This window comes from Drosophila sulfurigaster, chromosome X, assembly GCF_023558435.1.
Source record: "Drosophila sulfurigaster albostrigata strain 15112-1811.04 chromosome X, ASM2355843v2, whole genome shotgun sequence".
Taxonomy (NCBI): Eukaryota; Metazoa; Arthropoda; class Insecta; order Diptera; family Drosophilidae; genus Drosophila; species Drosophila sulfurigaster.
This window is the reverse complement of record NC_084885.1, coordinates 5,355,967-5,372,669: the sequence shown is the minus strand read 5'-3', so window position 1 is coordinate 5,372,669 and position 16,703 is coordinate 5,355,967. Positions and strand designations below refer to the sequence as shown.

Sequence of the window (16,703 nt, the reverse complement as noted above, 5' to 3'; positions counted from 1 at the left end):
ACAATCAGAGTGAGCAGGTTACAAAGCGAGGGTGAGATCGTCATGTGTTGCCTGTGTGCGTGTGTTGGAGCAAGTGAGTACGACGCTATTGTCGTACACTGATGGATTCACTCTAGTTGTTGTTTCTTTTTGTTTGCATCGTTGCTGCTCTTGTCGTTTACTTAAACAGATAACATACATACATATGTATGTATATAAACAAGTATATGAAATGCACTTGCTGTCGGTATGCGCGCCTGTGTACTTTGTTCAACAGCAAATATTATTATTAATATTGTCATTGTTATAGTTATTAATGCTGAATATAGCACAAAACACGCGCGGGTGTGTGTGTGGCCACAGTGGCCAGTTGCTGCTGACTTTCTATGCGTAACGGAGACTCGATATTTGCTATAAAAGAAAGGTAAGCAAGTACGTTTATTAATATTTATTTTGTTTTATATATATTATATTATTATTATATATTTTATGTATATGAGTTTTTCGATAGAACAAAAGTAAAAATATATATGTAGATACATATATTACTCGCCATACTTCAATGCAAATATTTTTTTGACAAGTCATGCAACGTTTTGGCAGTTTTAAAGATGGCCGCTGGGCAATGACTAAAGCAACCGAATGTTTAACGGTTTCATATGCTTGGACACACTGTGCGTACTCACACACATATCCACAGGCGAATTATGTATTAAGCCTGCATGCAATGCGCGCCTGTGTGTATGTGTGTGTGTGTGAGTGCGTTTTGTGTATCAGCTTTTGAGATCGACTTGCGAAAGCTTCGTGCGGCGCTTGCAACACACTGAGAATTCTTTTTCAATTTGGCTGTGAAACAACGAGCAACAAGCTGACTGCTTAAACTATAATAACAAAAAAAAACAACTAGCATTAACTGCAACTGCAAATTAAAAAATCGTTTGCGTGTGAAATTCAATTGTAATGAAAAACGAATTAAAACAAAAAAAAAATATTAATAAATATCAAAACTGATGATATCAAAGAAAGACACATATTGCATACAGGAAACGCCAGGCTTGCTAAACAAAAAAAATAAGCAAACGCAACAACGAAAGCAAACAAAAGTCAAGCAAACCAATCAGACACCCCACCCCCGCCGCCACTAGAAACCGAAACCGAAACCGAAACCGAACTCGAAACCGACAACAGCAAATAAACAAATAAACTTCTTGTAAGTGCCTTGAGTTCGTTAGTGTGTGTGCGTGTAAATGAGATAAGAACAAGACGCCCAGCAGACGCAACAACAGCTTCAGTCTTCCTCTCCCCACTGTTGTCGTCGTTGTCGCCTTCACCCGTCTGTCTGCATCTGTATCTGTGTCTGAGTCGGAATCTGGAGTCTAATTATAGCGCACTGTTCGCTAAAAATACAATTCTGATGCCGTTGCCCAGCAGAAGCAGAAGAAGCAGCAGAAGCAGAAGAAGCAGCAGCATCTCGGCACAAACACTGGCAAACATACGAGAAGCATCAACAGGCAAGCCCATCTAAGCAACAACAACGACTGCATCAATAGCATTAAAGGGTGAGAGCAAACGCCCCAACGAACACCAAGACAGAGAGAGAAAGAGAGAGAGCGAAAGTGGACAAGAGAGCGCATTCAAAAGACGAGAGCGTAAGCTGCTGAGAGCGAAATAGATTTCGTAATAAGTGAACGAAGCACAGCTGACTCTTTGAGTGCTTTTGATATTTGCCGATAACGATAGCGACAAGTTGATACAAAAAGCCAAAGGCGTGATCATCGATTGCCGGCCTGATTGAACAGTCACTAACGGGTGCAAGGGCAATAACAACAACAACAACAACAAACAAAACAAACCAGCAAGACAGCAAATAAAGGGGGAAAAAGAAAAACGCTGGCAAAAATTTGCCAAGCTTAGTCAGCAAGCAAGCCCAAGCGATTGGATTGAACTGCGAGAGAGATAGAGAGAGAGAGTCGAGTGCAAGTGTGTGCGCGAGAGAGAGTGTGGGCGAGAGAAAGAGAGAGAGAGAGCGTGCGCACAGCGCAGAGTTGACGATTGATCAACGGGCCCGAGCCTGATCATCAAAGCGCGTTCCAAATCCAAGTCAACCAGCCGCATCGTTAGGTCGTGCGCTCCGACCGCGCCGTCGCCATCTTAAGTCCTCGATCGTGTGTTCGTTCGAACTTAGGATCAAACAGAAACCAACAATATAAAAGAACACCAACACAACAACGAATAATGCAAGAAAATCGCCAAACATCGCGTGTGTCGAATATTAAAACTCGTTGTACACCAAAGACTCTCCCGCACAACGTTCCCGACTCCTCGCCTGTCTTCATCTTCATCGGCATCATCATCGACACCAATTAGCTGCACAACCAATTTACTATATAGTAGTCAATTCCCATTATAATTTCTTTTTGTTTGCACGTACGAGGACAATTTGTTATCCCTTGTTTTTAATCTTAATTTTTTTTTTTTTTGTGACAAAATATTGTGATTTCTGAAACTGTGTGTGATTGCGAAAAAGCGAAAAACAAAAACCAAAAAAAAAAAAACAAATTAAACATTTAGCACAAAACTTTAAAGAAAGTTCCTTAAGCAACGTGATAAGTTTAGAATTCAAAACCTTGTGCACAGGATCAGCATTGAGATCGTTACCGGAGTCTTTCCCTCAACAACCATCAAACCAAGGCATGCAACAGTAAGTCCAGCTTATATAATTGATTATATATTACGCTTTTTTTTGTTCTTTTTTTGGGGAATTTTCACCTTTTGTCTATTGCATACTTCTGGAGCGTTCTCAATTCAAGTGAACGTGCTATCGAAAGTATGCTACAATAAAGTATCAAATAAATGAGTAACAAAAGATTGAAGAACACAAAAAAAGGAAGTTAAAATAAACGTTAAATCGGGGTTTTAAAGGGTTTACAAAATAGAAGAATATCGAAGCAGTTTAAGGAACACAAAACAAGGAAGTTGAAACAAACGTTAGATGGAGTTTTTAAATGTATATTTTAGAGAATAAACGAATATCGATTCATTCTGTGAAATAGCTAAAATTATACTATTCGCGTAATCAACTGCATCCTAAACCTCTAAGTACAAATTTGATAGAAATACTAATTATAAAAATGAATAACTTAAACTTATGCATTATATAGAGTTAAAAAGAAATATAAGTTCTTTATTTTAAGAGCCCTAAAGGAAATTGAAATAATATCTATAGGTTTTAAAAATCATCATACATTTCTTGGCTATCGTTCTATTTATTTTATTTGAAGAACTTTCATATAAAATATAATCCATAGTTCTTGAAGATCAACAGAAATTTCTTGGTTATCTCTCTATTTATTTTAAATTGAAATTGAAATAATATCTATAGTTTTTAAAGATCAACATAAATTTCTTGTTTATCTTTTTATTTACTTTATTTAAAAAATATTTAATATAAAATGAAATGAATTTTAATATAAAATTAAATAATATCTAATGTTCTAGAAGATCAACATACACAAGTTTCTTGGTTGTCATTCTATTTCTTTTAAAAACAAATACTCTACTGATCATCACTCTAAAAAAATTATACATATTAGAATAGTTAACTGTTCCAATAGATCAAAATTAGTTGGGAAAATCTGTCGACAAAGAAATAGCCACGTGGATGTAAAGCTTACACTGCATGATCTAACGAGGTTTCGTTATCAGGCAAAAGCTTTTCATTTCAGATGAATCCTACATATACAACTATATTTAGCTCTCGACATTATCAGAGACCAAAGTTATTTTTGTGTTTTGAATATCTCCGAATGGTGAATTCCCCATGAAACACAATCCTATGCTCCTCTATCTGACATTCGTCACTCGAGACATTTCACACACATACACACACACACATAACCTAGCTCCGGACTCGTTGATATGCTGTGAAACAAACAACATTGAACCACATAGGCGTTGCTTTTGAGATGTTTATAGTAGTAGTTCTCTCAACAACAACAATAACAACAACAACAACAACAACACAAACAGCAGCCGCACAAGAATAAACAAACACTAACGCACTTTTTGTTTTGTCGATTTGGTCTTTATTAAATTCATGTTCCAAATGATAAGCTCGGGTTTATTTTTAAACATTGAAGTTTATGTAAATATTTCCTGGGCCGCGACCAAAGCGACGCGTGCGACGCAAACAAAAACAAAATCGGAAAACACAATAATATTTGATATTGATAAGAGACGCCTCCGAGACGAGTGACATGCTGAGAACAGTCAGCTGAAAGACGGTTAGCTCCTCTAATACTCGACTTCGTGCAGGGGTCTATTAAAAACAACAAACCCGCTATTTAGTATTGCTCGCATTTTGATAGCAATAATATATATGTTATGGTAACTGAGTTAGAGGTGCTGAAATTAACGGACAGACCGACAGACAGACCGTCAAAAGATTGTGGGGAAACTTTTCTGTTTTCACTAGCAAATTTGATAGATTTCGGATATTGGGCTACTGAGATAGAGGTGTATAAACTTATGGACAGACAGACAAAGGAAGAGAGGAAAATTTAGGTTAATTACAAAATTGGCTAAACAAAATGTGATTGATTTAAGATATGGAGGAGCTGATTTAGAGGTTAGTTTGAAAAAAGCGTTATAACAACGGAAATTCCGATTTAAGATTAAGAAAAGCTACGTTAAAGGTAAGAGATGTTGAATAGACAAACAGAAATCGTGGAGGAAATTTTGTTTTCTCTAGAAATTCGCTCAAAAATTATATAGATTTATGATTTAGACTAGAGGTTAGTTAAAAGAAGTGTTATGGTAACATAAATTCTAATTTGAGATTTAGAAAAGTTAAGTTAAAGGTAAGAGGTGTGGGATAGAGAGATAGAAATCGTGAGAGAAGCTTTGTGATGTCTAGCAATTTGCTCACAAATTTTATATATTTAAGATTTAGAACAGCTGAGTTGAAGGTTATTTTAAGAAAGTGTTATACTAACAGAAATTTCGATTTAAGATTGACAAAAACTCAGTTAAAGGTAAGAGGTGTGGGATAGACACTCAAAGATCGTGTCAAGAAATTTGCTCACCAAATTTGATACATTCAAGATTTAGAGGAGCTGAGTTAAGTTAGTTTGAAAAAAAGTGTTATAATAATAAGAAATTCAGAATTCATGCCAGAAATTTAAATTCAACCAAGTTGGGGGGTAAACTTTTGTGTTCCCAAGAAATTCGCTCACCAAATATGATAAATCTAGTATTTATGTTATATTAGCTGGGTTAGAGGAAGACATAATTATTAAAGGACATTTTTTTCTTGTCGTTTGCAGATGATTTCCGCTCTGCCCAAATCTTGTCTGTTGGCGCTGCTTGCCACATTGGTGTGCGTGGCATTGAGCGTGTCCCAGGTGGCAGCTGTGCCTGTCACCATGGCACCTCCGCATAATGAGAGGCTGATGAAGCTGTGCAGCGATAATCTGAACGAAGCCATACAATTAATATGCAATGGTCGCACACTCTCGCTCGCCCAGCTCTATCGTAAGTGATATCTAAAAGTCGATATATCGATCGTGATGATTAATTGAATTCTTGGTTCTGCAGCAAACAGTTTTGGACCGTCGCGAGCGAAACGCTTCAGTTCCGGGCAGTTCTTACACAATCCCCGACAGGAAGGCTCCGTCCACATGTGCTGTATTCATCGCTGCACTAAGGAAGACTTAAATCAATTCTGTGCGCCCGATTAGGAAACGCCACCGAAATGACCCTCAACAATGATGTGAGAGAGAATGAGAGAGAAAGAGAGAGAGAGAGAGAGAGAGAGAGAGATACACTTTACCGCCTTTACCTAGCTACCTATACAATTCCACAATACTGTTCCATTGAATCCTAATCTATATATATCTTTATATATATATATGTATAACTATTTGTATGATTTTGTATGTATGTATATGCCACATATGCCAAACGTGGCACTTATCCCCACTACGCCCCGCACTACATTAAGTATATTGTACTAATTTAAGCTATGCACTAATAAAAATTTATACAATTATGAGAGCAATGCGAGTTGTGACTGACCAACCAGAGATGCGAGAGGAGGAGGTGCAACCCCGCTTTTTATACCCGATACCCATAGGATAGAAGGGTATTATAACTTTGTGACAGGCAGAAGAAAGCACCTCCAACCATATAAAGTGTATACAATATATTCGTGATCAGTGACAACAGTCGAGTCTTTACGTCCGTCTGTCTGTTCGTCCGTCTATATGAACACCTAAATCTCCGAGACTATAAGAGATAAATATATAATTTTTTTCGACAATACTCGTTATAATTTTACGCAGATCAAATTTGTTTCAAATCTTTGCCACGCCCTTTGCCACCTCCACAAAATGATAAAAACCTAATACCAAGTGTAATTTTAAAGTTAGATTTGTGATTTTTAGTATATACAACACTAACTACACTTTTTATGATTCTTGAAAATTTCGTTGCGATCAGACAAAAATTGTAGAATTTATTTATACTTTTGTATGGTATATCCTGCACTCTATGGTATATTTTAAATGTAGTACTATATCAATATACCAAATGTAGCCTTTCGGTTTATAGTAGTATATTTTAAAATTAATACTGCACCGTTTTGCTTTTATTCAAAACGGGTAGCGGGAATCTCAAAGTTGAGCACACTCGACTGAAGCTTTCTTACTTGTTTTTTTTTTTTTGCACCCTACGTACAGGGTTTATTTATAGCGAGCGCAGGCCATTAATGCAATCTATGCCACTTGATAAGTACTTGAGTTTTATCCAGTTTCGTTTAGTCTCATCTCTCATAATCTTGCTGATTTACTCAGTGCCATCTCTCTCACCCACACATCTTTGCCATAGATCTGGCTTCCTTTCCTTTAAATTAAGCGAAATGAGTGTTAAATGAGTGAAATTGCTTCAAAGATTAGATGTCATAATTAAAACCTCTTTAAACTATATAAAAAAAAAACTATATACTAAATACAAGGAGTTCAAAAATAATGCAAAACAAGTTTCGATTTTTACCTAATCAAAAAGTTTTCGCAAAATGAGTGAAATTGCCTAAAAGATACTTTGAAATATGATATTGTGGCCAAAAAGTGGACAAAGCTACAAGTTTCGATTAAATGTTGAAAAAAAGCAGAGTAAAAAAGTGAGTAGCTGCTTAAGCTATACCCTGTAATAAATTGTGCATGCCTTTTTGTATATGAAAAGTGTAAAATTGTTATTGTTAACATAATTCAATTTGTTCCCTTTTGAATGACTTCGTTCAAGAATTTCAGACTAATTTTGCACATATTTGAAAACTACAGGGTATCTATGACACAAGGCGAACAAATATGGGCCTCAAATAGTCAAGTATTGAAATTGTAGTGTCCTTTAAAACGAACACCGTCCCCATCTTTTTTTTTCTTCTTTGCAATCTATCTCCATTTCGCTCTCTCTCTCGCTCGCTCGCTCACACTCGGCTGTTCATTAAAGTGCTTTAGCTTTTTAACCTACAAAAAAAGTTGTCGAGTAGGAGAGAGAGAGTGAGAGAGAAAGAGAGAGAGAGAGAGAGCGAGGGGGGAGGAAAAGAGAGAGAACGGCATTTAACATCATTGCCATTTGGGATGGGCGTTTGATGGGACGAGAGGGCGGTTTCAATCTATTCATAAAATACGCAACGTTGACCTTTTTTTTACAACATGGTTGGGGGTGGATGCTACACCTCCCCCTCCCCATCACCCTCCCCATCCACCACGCACTCACACTCGCACTTGTGTGTGCAGTGAAACCTTTGAGAAAGGACTCTGGACATTGGACACCGTTGAATGGGGTCACATGACTGCAAATTATGTCACAGGCGGCAATTTCAGATGATTTTAATGATGGTGCAAATCAACTACGACTCATGGGAGTTGACCCTCAAACCTCAACCCTCAAGACTCAAACCTCCAAAATAAAAACGACCACTATACATATGTTTGCATCTATATATTTTACAATCAACAAATGCAGAGTCATCGCCTCGGCGATTACATTTAACTAAAAGTATTTAAAGGAATGCTGTCACCTTAATCTTTCGATATCTTTCCAGTGCCAATTAATAATTTACGCACTATTTGTCTATTTGCCTAACTCAATGTTTGTAAAATATTCTACAGTGCATTCTTCTTCAATGAGGTAGGATAAATTATATAAATAAATAACTTTTACACTTTACTACACATAAAGAAATAACGTGCTAAAATCAAGAATAAAATCTTGAATCAAGCTTGTTTTTTTTTCAATCTTTTACTTATTAATTGGATAATCTGTACAGCATATTGAAAGTACCTTACCTTACCGTACACAGGGATAGCAAATATAAAAAAATAAACCAAACCTCAACTCAAATATGAGGATTACATACACATACATATATTAAGATTATTTGATGCCAAAATTGAACCAAGAAGGTTTATTCTAAAATCAAGAGGTCATAGGTTCTAATTTTAAAGGAAGGCAATTCCAAAATATTAAGAAACTAAAACAAACTTCGTTTTTCTCTTACTTTTCTTTGGAGATTTTTTTCACTCTGTGTATTTTTTATTTTTATTTTACTTATTGAAAATGTTTGTTGGTTGAGATTTATTTAAATGAAAGGGAATAATGATCACACTTTAAAACAATAGTTTAGTAAAGTCAAAGGCTTAGATTAAATAAATATATCTACACTGAAAAAAATATCAAGTTTTAAAATTAAGAACCTTTGTCTTGAGATTCATAAGTTAAGAATTGTGTTCAAAAAATAAGTTAACTTTAAGAACAAATTCTTAAAACTAAGAACATTAGTCTAAAAAATGCCAAATTTTGAAAATAAGACCAAAAATTCTATATTTAGTTTACAACATTTTGTATTCCATCGAAACTCTTATTCTAACTTTAAATGTTTTCATTCATAGCTTTGTTAGTCGAGCTGTCACGAACCATTCTTAATCGTAGTCTAAGAGAGAAGGTATTGATAATAAAGTGATCAACATACCACTGAATAACTGAATATGCTCATTAAATCATAAAATACTAAAATAATAAAAAAGTAGTTAAATTAAAAAACAATAAAATATCATAAATATTATCTTATAATAAAATTTTCGATCTTCAATATATAAGAACTTGGGTCCTATATCAAATGTGCTTAAAATCAAGATCAAGTTTTCTAACATTAAGATTTTCATCTTTTGAGACCACTTTTGAGACCAAAATTCTTAGTACTAAGAACTTTTTCGTTTTTTGCGTAAAGTATTTTAATATAGTAACTATGTAATGACAAATTCGAATGCCAACCACTCACGCTTTCAGCCATACAATTCAAATGAAACAAATGCTAATTAGAATGATATGTAGATGGCTAAAATGTGCTGCAACGGGACTGGCCACTTTTTAATAAGGGACTGCCAATTGTCTCTCTGGGGCTGCCAGACAGCCAGCACAAATTTGTGCCTTAACAATTGCGCTCAACTTGCAGGCAAAGTAGTAGTTGATAGACCCAAGCACTGCTCATGATTCCCCCTCTCTCTCTTTCTCTCTCTCTCGCTCGCTTTCTTCTGGTTCCTCTCTCTCGTGCCCGCCCATCTAAAAGGGTATACAGGCTGTAATAAGAGCGCACCCCGAATCATTTCGCAATACAAAGAAAGGGGGCGACTGACATGGTCTTCGTTTCCCTCTCTCTCTCTCCCTCTCCCTCTCTCTCAGTCTACGTCAACAAAAGGACGACGCCGCACACACACACACACATCGCTTGCTGTCTGTCTTTGTTTGCCTCTGTACGTGTGTGTGTGTTTGCCTTGTCTTTGTGTTTATGCGGAAATTGCAACTGAGCTGACGGCAGGACTGGGGGATAGAGTGGGCAGTCCCTGTTGTCGACTGTCGACTGTCGACTGGAGTCAGAGGAGTTGCGTTTGCAAAGATAGATGGATAGATGGTTGGATGGAAGGAAGGAAGGAAGGAGTACGACGAAGTTGTTTGCCTGGTGTCGAGAAGTTTGTGCTTATTCTTTTTAATGCCCTTTGCTGAGGAGTATTACAATGTTTGTCACGCCGAGGGTAACACATCAATGCAACATATTCCTCAATGTCCGCCTGCAAATCTCTCAGCCTCTGAGCCGAATCGAGCGACTATATATGATATGAGATTGTACAACTTTCGGTTGGTGTAGCCAAATTTTTGGGTTTCTTCTGTTTTTCAATTCATGATTTTTTTTGTTGGTAAAGTCAGTCAAAGATAAAGCCGGACAAGCTGAGTGCGAGTTCAAGAGCTAGTAACTGGAGTGGGAAGGTGGAAAGCGGTTTCGTCGTCGAAAGTGACATTGATGAAACGAGCCCATGAACATTAGCCAAATACTTGCAAAAATTTAGCACTACGTGAGTGAGTGAGCGTGTGTTTGTTTGCGCGCTGAACCCAGACAACCCACACAGCACAACCACCCACACCCACACCCACACACACACACTAAATACAAACACTCACACTCACACAGAGCGAGTTAGGGATGGCGCTGAAGCAACAGAAGTCGTACAAGGACAATCCCAAGCACCCCCCGCTGCTCCCTGTCGCCTTGCCGTCAAACTGAACCGAACCGAACCGTGCTGAACCGAAACCGACCCCATTGGCAAAACAACAAGTAAATGGGAGGCTGACAACTGTGCTCGACTATCTAATACCCAACAACATTATATGCAGTCAGCAATCTCTTCCTGAACTCTCAATGTACATTTAAAAGAATCACAAGTGTCCGCCTTATGAAGGTATCCCTTGAATAGAGCAGTCCCCTAAGGGAATTTTTAATCTTATCATATTGTTACCCTTTAATTACTTATTTTTGTGTATCTGAAAGAGTGTACTGTTATGGTTACCTGTCTTTTTGTCAAGAGTCAAATATGTATGAAGCCCATAACAAGTGTCCGTCTAATGAAGATATCGGCTGAATAGAACTGTCCATTAGGGAAGTTCTTACTCTTATTTAATTTTTAGCCTAAAATACATTATTATTGCGAAAGATTGAACTCTTATAATTACATATCGTCCTGTCCATTCAAAAGGGCGTACGCTTAAAAGAGTGAACTATGTGGGAAACCCATAACAATTGTCCGCCTGATGGAGGTATCCGCTGAATAGGGTTGTTAATTATGGAAATTTTGACTCCAATCATTATTTGTACCCTTAAATTACCATTTTTTGTCTATCTAAAAGACTGCAATCGCAAAGTTACTTATCTTGTTGTCCGTTCAGGGGGGTGTTTGCTCAAAAGAGTGAACTACGTAGGAAACCCATAACAAATGTCCGCCTGATGGAGGTATCCGCTGTATAGAAATTTCCATTAAGGGAGCTTTTACTCTAATTATAATTTTACCCCTAAATTAGATTTATTTGTGTTACTTATCTTTACTTAGTTACTTATCTTTAGTAAACTAGGACGGACAGACAGACAGCCAAGTAAGAATGGCCAGCAAATGTGTATACCCTTTGTGATTGCCGGGTATACAAGAAAGAGATGAAGTGACACTCCACAAAAGCATTTGGCAAACCGGCGACGACTGAGCGACTAACTTCAAAGCTTTACAGCTGGGCGTGGTCACATCCCGCCTCTTCCTCCCCTCCCCACACACACACACACATACACACACACACACACATACACACACACACACACACACAAGCACATACACTCACTAAGTGTGTCGCAGTGCTCATTCCCCCATCCGTGTGTTTCCTTTGCTTGGTGTTGTTGCTGCTCAGACATTTGATTTGATTTGAATATGATGTGCGAGAGATTTCAATTTCCTATGATTAATTCTATGGTAACCATCGCATTAATCGGATGTGCGCCATGCCACAATTTCGATATCTATCTATCTAATTCGTGTATCATTCAATCAGTTTCCTTCCCCCCTCAGCTGCTGTCATTTCCCCAGCATTATAGTGTTTATGAATATCCCCCCCCTAAATTGAGAAATTTCAAATAAACAACACTTCCCCAAAAACAAAAAAAAAAAAGGAAAATAAACAAAAACTTTAAAATCACTTAAACAAATAAGTTTTCCCAGAATCATTTGAGAAAGCTATTCGTTATCGATGGTTTGGAAATGTAGCATCAAACTGGATGCAAAAACAGTATATATATATAGTACATATGTTATTGCAACATCTCATCACTAATATATTAAATCAGTATATATTATATATCGAATATCGATTGATGTTTGGCCTTACATGGTCTCACTTTTTCTTAATCTCTATATCTTTCGTCGTTGACCATCGTACACTAAAGATGTCTCTGCAGTTGCTCCGCTGGATTTTTCAACAGATGGTAAATGCATTTAAATAAACAAATATTTACAGCACATTTCACTCAAAATTAATGTTAATAAGTAGCGCATGAAAATATCCTTTTACTGAATTCATTCTATAATTATATTAACTTCTCATTATTTGCCAATTAATTAAGAGGGGTTTATTTTCTACTGCTATTGTGTTGCGTTCTTCCCCTTGCCACGCTGTTATCGATAACATTCAATAGTTCTACCCCTTCTGGTGTCGCGCTTGGCCGCAATAAGTCCCGCGGCTACCGCAAGCAAAACCAACAAAAGCCCGCGTAATGAAATGCTAGCTGGAATTATCACGCCCAACCCCGCTAACTTGCCACCTCAAAACACAGCAAACCCATCCCTCTCGCTCGCACACACACATATAACACACACACTCAGTCAGCTTCTGTGCTTCTGTGCCTGCCCTCAAAACTCACCCTCCTTTTCTTTTGCTAGCTGCTTCTTCTTGCCATTGCTGCCCACCTGCTTTCATAAGCTAAAGCTGAACCATAATGCTTTGACTTCAACTGTCCCAGCTGTTTTCATTTATTTAATTTTTTAGTGTGCTTTTCGCTTATACCCTGTAAAGTTGAACAGTTGTGTGGGCATGACTGACCTTTAGTTAGTGGGTTCAGTATAACAAAGCAGCTAGAGTTAAAAAAGGTAATACTATTATACTAAAGATCACTCTCAGCAAATACAGCTTAATATTGTTTTACTGCAATAAGACTTAACTTTTGCTATATAAAAATACGAGTCTCATTTGCATACAAATATTACTGCAGTTTGGTATATTATTTAGTACTAAAATTAGGGCATTGAATATACTTTATACTAAACTGAATTCGCATATATGCAAACCGTGTAAAGTAATTAGCAGGGTATTTGCATGTTGATCCTGGTTTGTCGCATATCAAATTGGACTTGTTTCGTTTATTTTGTTTGGTTTAATAAGACTGTTTAACAACAACAACAACGGCAGCAGCAGCAACAGAACGAAACATACACAAATGACCCTCAGATGCCGCAACGTGTTAAGCGGCAGCGCAGTCGACAGCGGCAGACAAAGAGCAACAATAACAACAACACGAGAAGCAGGTAGACACACCGACAGACAGACAGACAGAAGAGCAAGCAAAGCAAAGCGAGGCAAGGCAACTACAACAAAAACAACAGCAGCAACGATGGCTCGCCACAACACACAAACCGTTTCAAACCGGTTCAGCGCGTCGCTGCTTTCGTCGACGTCGACGTCGGCGTCATATTGCCTCGTGTGCGCTTCTTATGGCTCTATATATATGTGTGTGTGTGTGTGAGCTTAGGCAATGCGCCTGTATTTCGATTTCTGTCTGCCAGCGTCTGTTTGTGTGTGTGTGTCTGCGATTGTGTTTCTGTTGCTGTTTTTGCAATGTGTACGTGTGAGTGTGTGTGTGTTGTTCCTCTTCGAAGTTCGAACCGTTGTGTCTGGCTGTGAACCGCTCTCTCTCTGAACGCAACGCGCTCATTGCAGAATTGTAGAGCGACAAGCCAAGTGCGTGCGAGCGAGCGAGCAATATACTGTGGCTGCGAGGCTAACTGTGATTGCGATTGCCTGGCACCGGTTCATAAATTGGTTTCTGCTCTGGTTTTTTGTAGTTGTTTTCGTTTCGTTTTTTTTTTTTACGTTCGCTCACTTCACTGACTGAGTCTGGCTACTACTAGCGCTCTCTCGTTCGCTCCCAACTGGTACGGTGCGTCTCTGTTGTTCAGTAAACGAACGATACTCAAATACGACGCACGCTTTGCTCTTGTTCAAGCTAGTTGTTGTTGTTCTTGTTGTTGTTGTTGCTCTTGTTGTTGTTATTGTTTCTTGTTATTATTGTTATTACAATAACTATTATTTATATTTGATTATTGAACGTATGTATTTGGTTTCGGTTTCGATTCATTTATCGAGATGTCGCAGCGCAAATACAAGAATCCCGTTAACAATCATTTCATCTATAACGATGATATACGCAAGAGCACATGCAAAATTTGCTATTTCGATATGGCCGGTCGCCATTCGGAGAACCTGATGCGACATCTGAAGCGCAAGCACCCGGCCACGTACGGCGAGGTGATGATCGAAAGGCAGCGACGTCGATCCGCCAATCCGCCGCATCAAACCGGTTCAAAAGCAGCAACCGATTCGACAACAGCAACGTCAACGACGACGGCGGCGACGTCGACGTCGACTTCCACAGCAGCAGCAGCAGCAGCCGGTGGTCCGTTGTCATCCATGTTCAAATTCGAAACGGAACCGCATAAATTGTTCATCAAATCAGTAAGTGTGATAGAGCGAGGGAGAGAGAGAAAGAGAGCGAGAGAGGTTGAACCGTACTCTTGTTTTCGAGGTTATGTTCCACATTTGTCGAACCTTATCAGCTAATTCACGATTCTTTTTCAACTACAGGAAAAATTGACATTCCGACTTGATGAACCTGGCCAACAACCGCAACAGGTAACAACAACATACTATGCTAAACTCCTTTAATGGACACCTCCTTTAGCCGGTTAATTCCTCTTAGTATGTTTCCTGAACAATTTCGCCTCTTTTAAGTGGACATCCCCCAGTTTTCACTGCAGTATAGATCAGCTTTATCAATAATCTTGAGAAACCCTTTATATTTTATTCTGCAGATTTACGTTTAACTACCAATTAATGGGTTCGTTGTTTAGAAACTTAGATTGGATTTCTTTCCAACCGAATTTTTGGTGTTTTATTCATTTGCATTTCCTACTAACAAAACCATTTCCCAAGCAACTTCTGAAATTGTAGTCATAAAAATAAATAAATTACAAAAAAAAAACATCTCTTCACTTGAAAAAACCCTTATCAACCCCTAAATGGATCATTATAGATGCATGAAAGCAACCCCGCTGAGCTGTTGTTTTTTTTTTTTTTTTCTCACTACAAATTAAAATCAGATTACGCTTAACATCAATATGAATTGTTTTAAAGAATTCCCATAATGATTTAAATGGGGAAACCCAAGAAGAAGAAAGAATTCCCTTAAGCATAAGCTCTGATTCCGTTTCACAATTACTAATGCCTACCCAAAATCTTGCAGATGCCCATGTCGGAGACCTGTTCCAATGGCTTCGATGACGACGAAGACGAGGACGCCGAGGATCCAACGCCCAATGGACAATTCGAGAGCGTTTTTCTGACCAAAACTGAGCTGCGCGACAGTCACTTGAACGATTCCTGCGAATCGATCACATATCAGGACAGTCATGCCGAGGAGAATGCCTTCATCATCACCAATTTAACGCAACACAGTTCCGAGACCCCGGCAAATACTTCCTCCTCATCGAACACAAGTGCGCTTCCCATGCCCAACCCGAACTCATCGGTATCCTCAACGGCGACCGCAACGACAACGGTGCCGAATTGTGGAGCGATTGCAGCGAGTTGTTCCAATCCGGATGATGCATTTTTCCTACAATATCTGGGCAATAAGTTTGGCAAATATTCCGAGAATACCCGCAATACGGTGCAGTTTCATATTAATCGCATACTCTATAAGGCGGACATGGGATGCTATGAAAATGGCGATGTATCCAAGTTGTCCGATGCGGCGGATATTTAAATACTTACTTAAGCACAACATTTCGATTTTAAGTGGATAATAAATGACATGTGTTAAAACTAAAGGAATATCATTAAGGTAGTGATAAACAAAAACCAAAAAAAAAAACAAAAACTGGGACTTAACCCTTGGGGACTTATCGATATGCACATATGTTTTGTTGACCCGCACACTTTTTAGAACCGAGCTGTCAGCCTCTGAAACTAATCGGTAAGTGTGCTTAGCTTGTGATATGCAATATATGTATACCTTATATACACATTTTACTTATCATTACTTGAGTTTATAGAACAAGCAAGTATAAAAGATGTCTTATATAAAAGATGGTGCTATCTTATATATGTTCCAGAAAATTGGGTTTATACAGAACAACTATTGAACAGAAGAACTGTCATAACAAATGCAGGTTTTTATTTATCCGTTATATCTGTCATGCACTTTAAAGACTAGTCTAAAAAATCTGCTTAGAAATTAGTTATATATAATTTACTGTCACAATTGAAAAGATTTCATGCAATAACTCAATAGAATAAAGAATTTTGTTGCTTGTTCGGTACTTTTTTTATAAATTTCACAAAATTTGGTGAATATTCGTTAGCGATATGAACTGTCATCGAAAATGCAGATTTTATTGCGACCCTTAGATGTTTGTAAATTTATCGATGAAAATATTTATGTAGCTGACTGCTGCTGAAAAGTCTGATATAGTATCAAATTTCTGCTATAGGACTTAAACAAAAGTATGTAAATAGGAACA

General features: G+C 37.8%; 2 protein-coding genes across 2 annotated transcripts; both read left to right on the top strand.

The window, feature by feature from the left end:
* Positions 1 to 860: 860 nt before the first annotated feature.
* LOC133849137 (uncharacterized) lies at positions 861 to 6,031 on the top strand. Its single transcript, XM_062285032.1, has 3 exons — positions 861 to 2,680; positions 5,304 to 5,511; positions 5,575 to 6,031. Exons 2-3 carry the CDS (start codon positions 5,304 to 5,306, stop codon positions 5,715 to 5,717), a joined length of 351 nt encoding a protein of 116 aa, XP_062141016.1. The 5' UTR covers positions 861 to 2,680; the 3' UTR covers positions 5,718 to 6,031.
* Positions 6,032 to 14,074: 8,043 nt separating this feature from the next.
* Positions 14,075 to 16,077, top strand: LOC133849132 (uncharacterized). Its single transcript, XM_062285025.1, has 3 exons — positions 14,075 to 14,637; positions 14,767 to 14,814; positions 15,425 to 16,077. The coding sequence occupies exons 1-3, from the start codon at positions 14,269 to 14,271 to the stop codon at positions 15,944 to 15,946; spliced, it is 939 nt and encodes a 312-aa protein (XP_062141009.1). The 5' UTR covers positions 14,075 to 14,268; the 3' UTR covers positions 15,947 to 16,077.
* Positions 16,078 to 16,703: the final 626 nt, after the last annotated feature.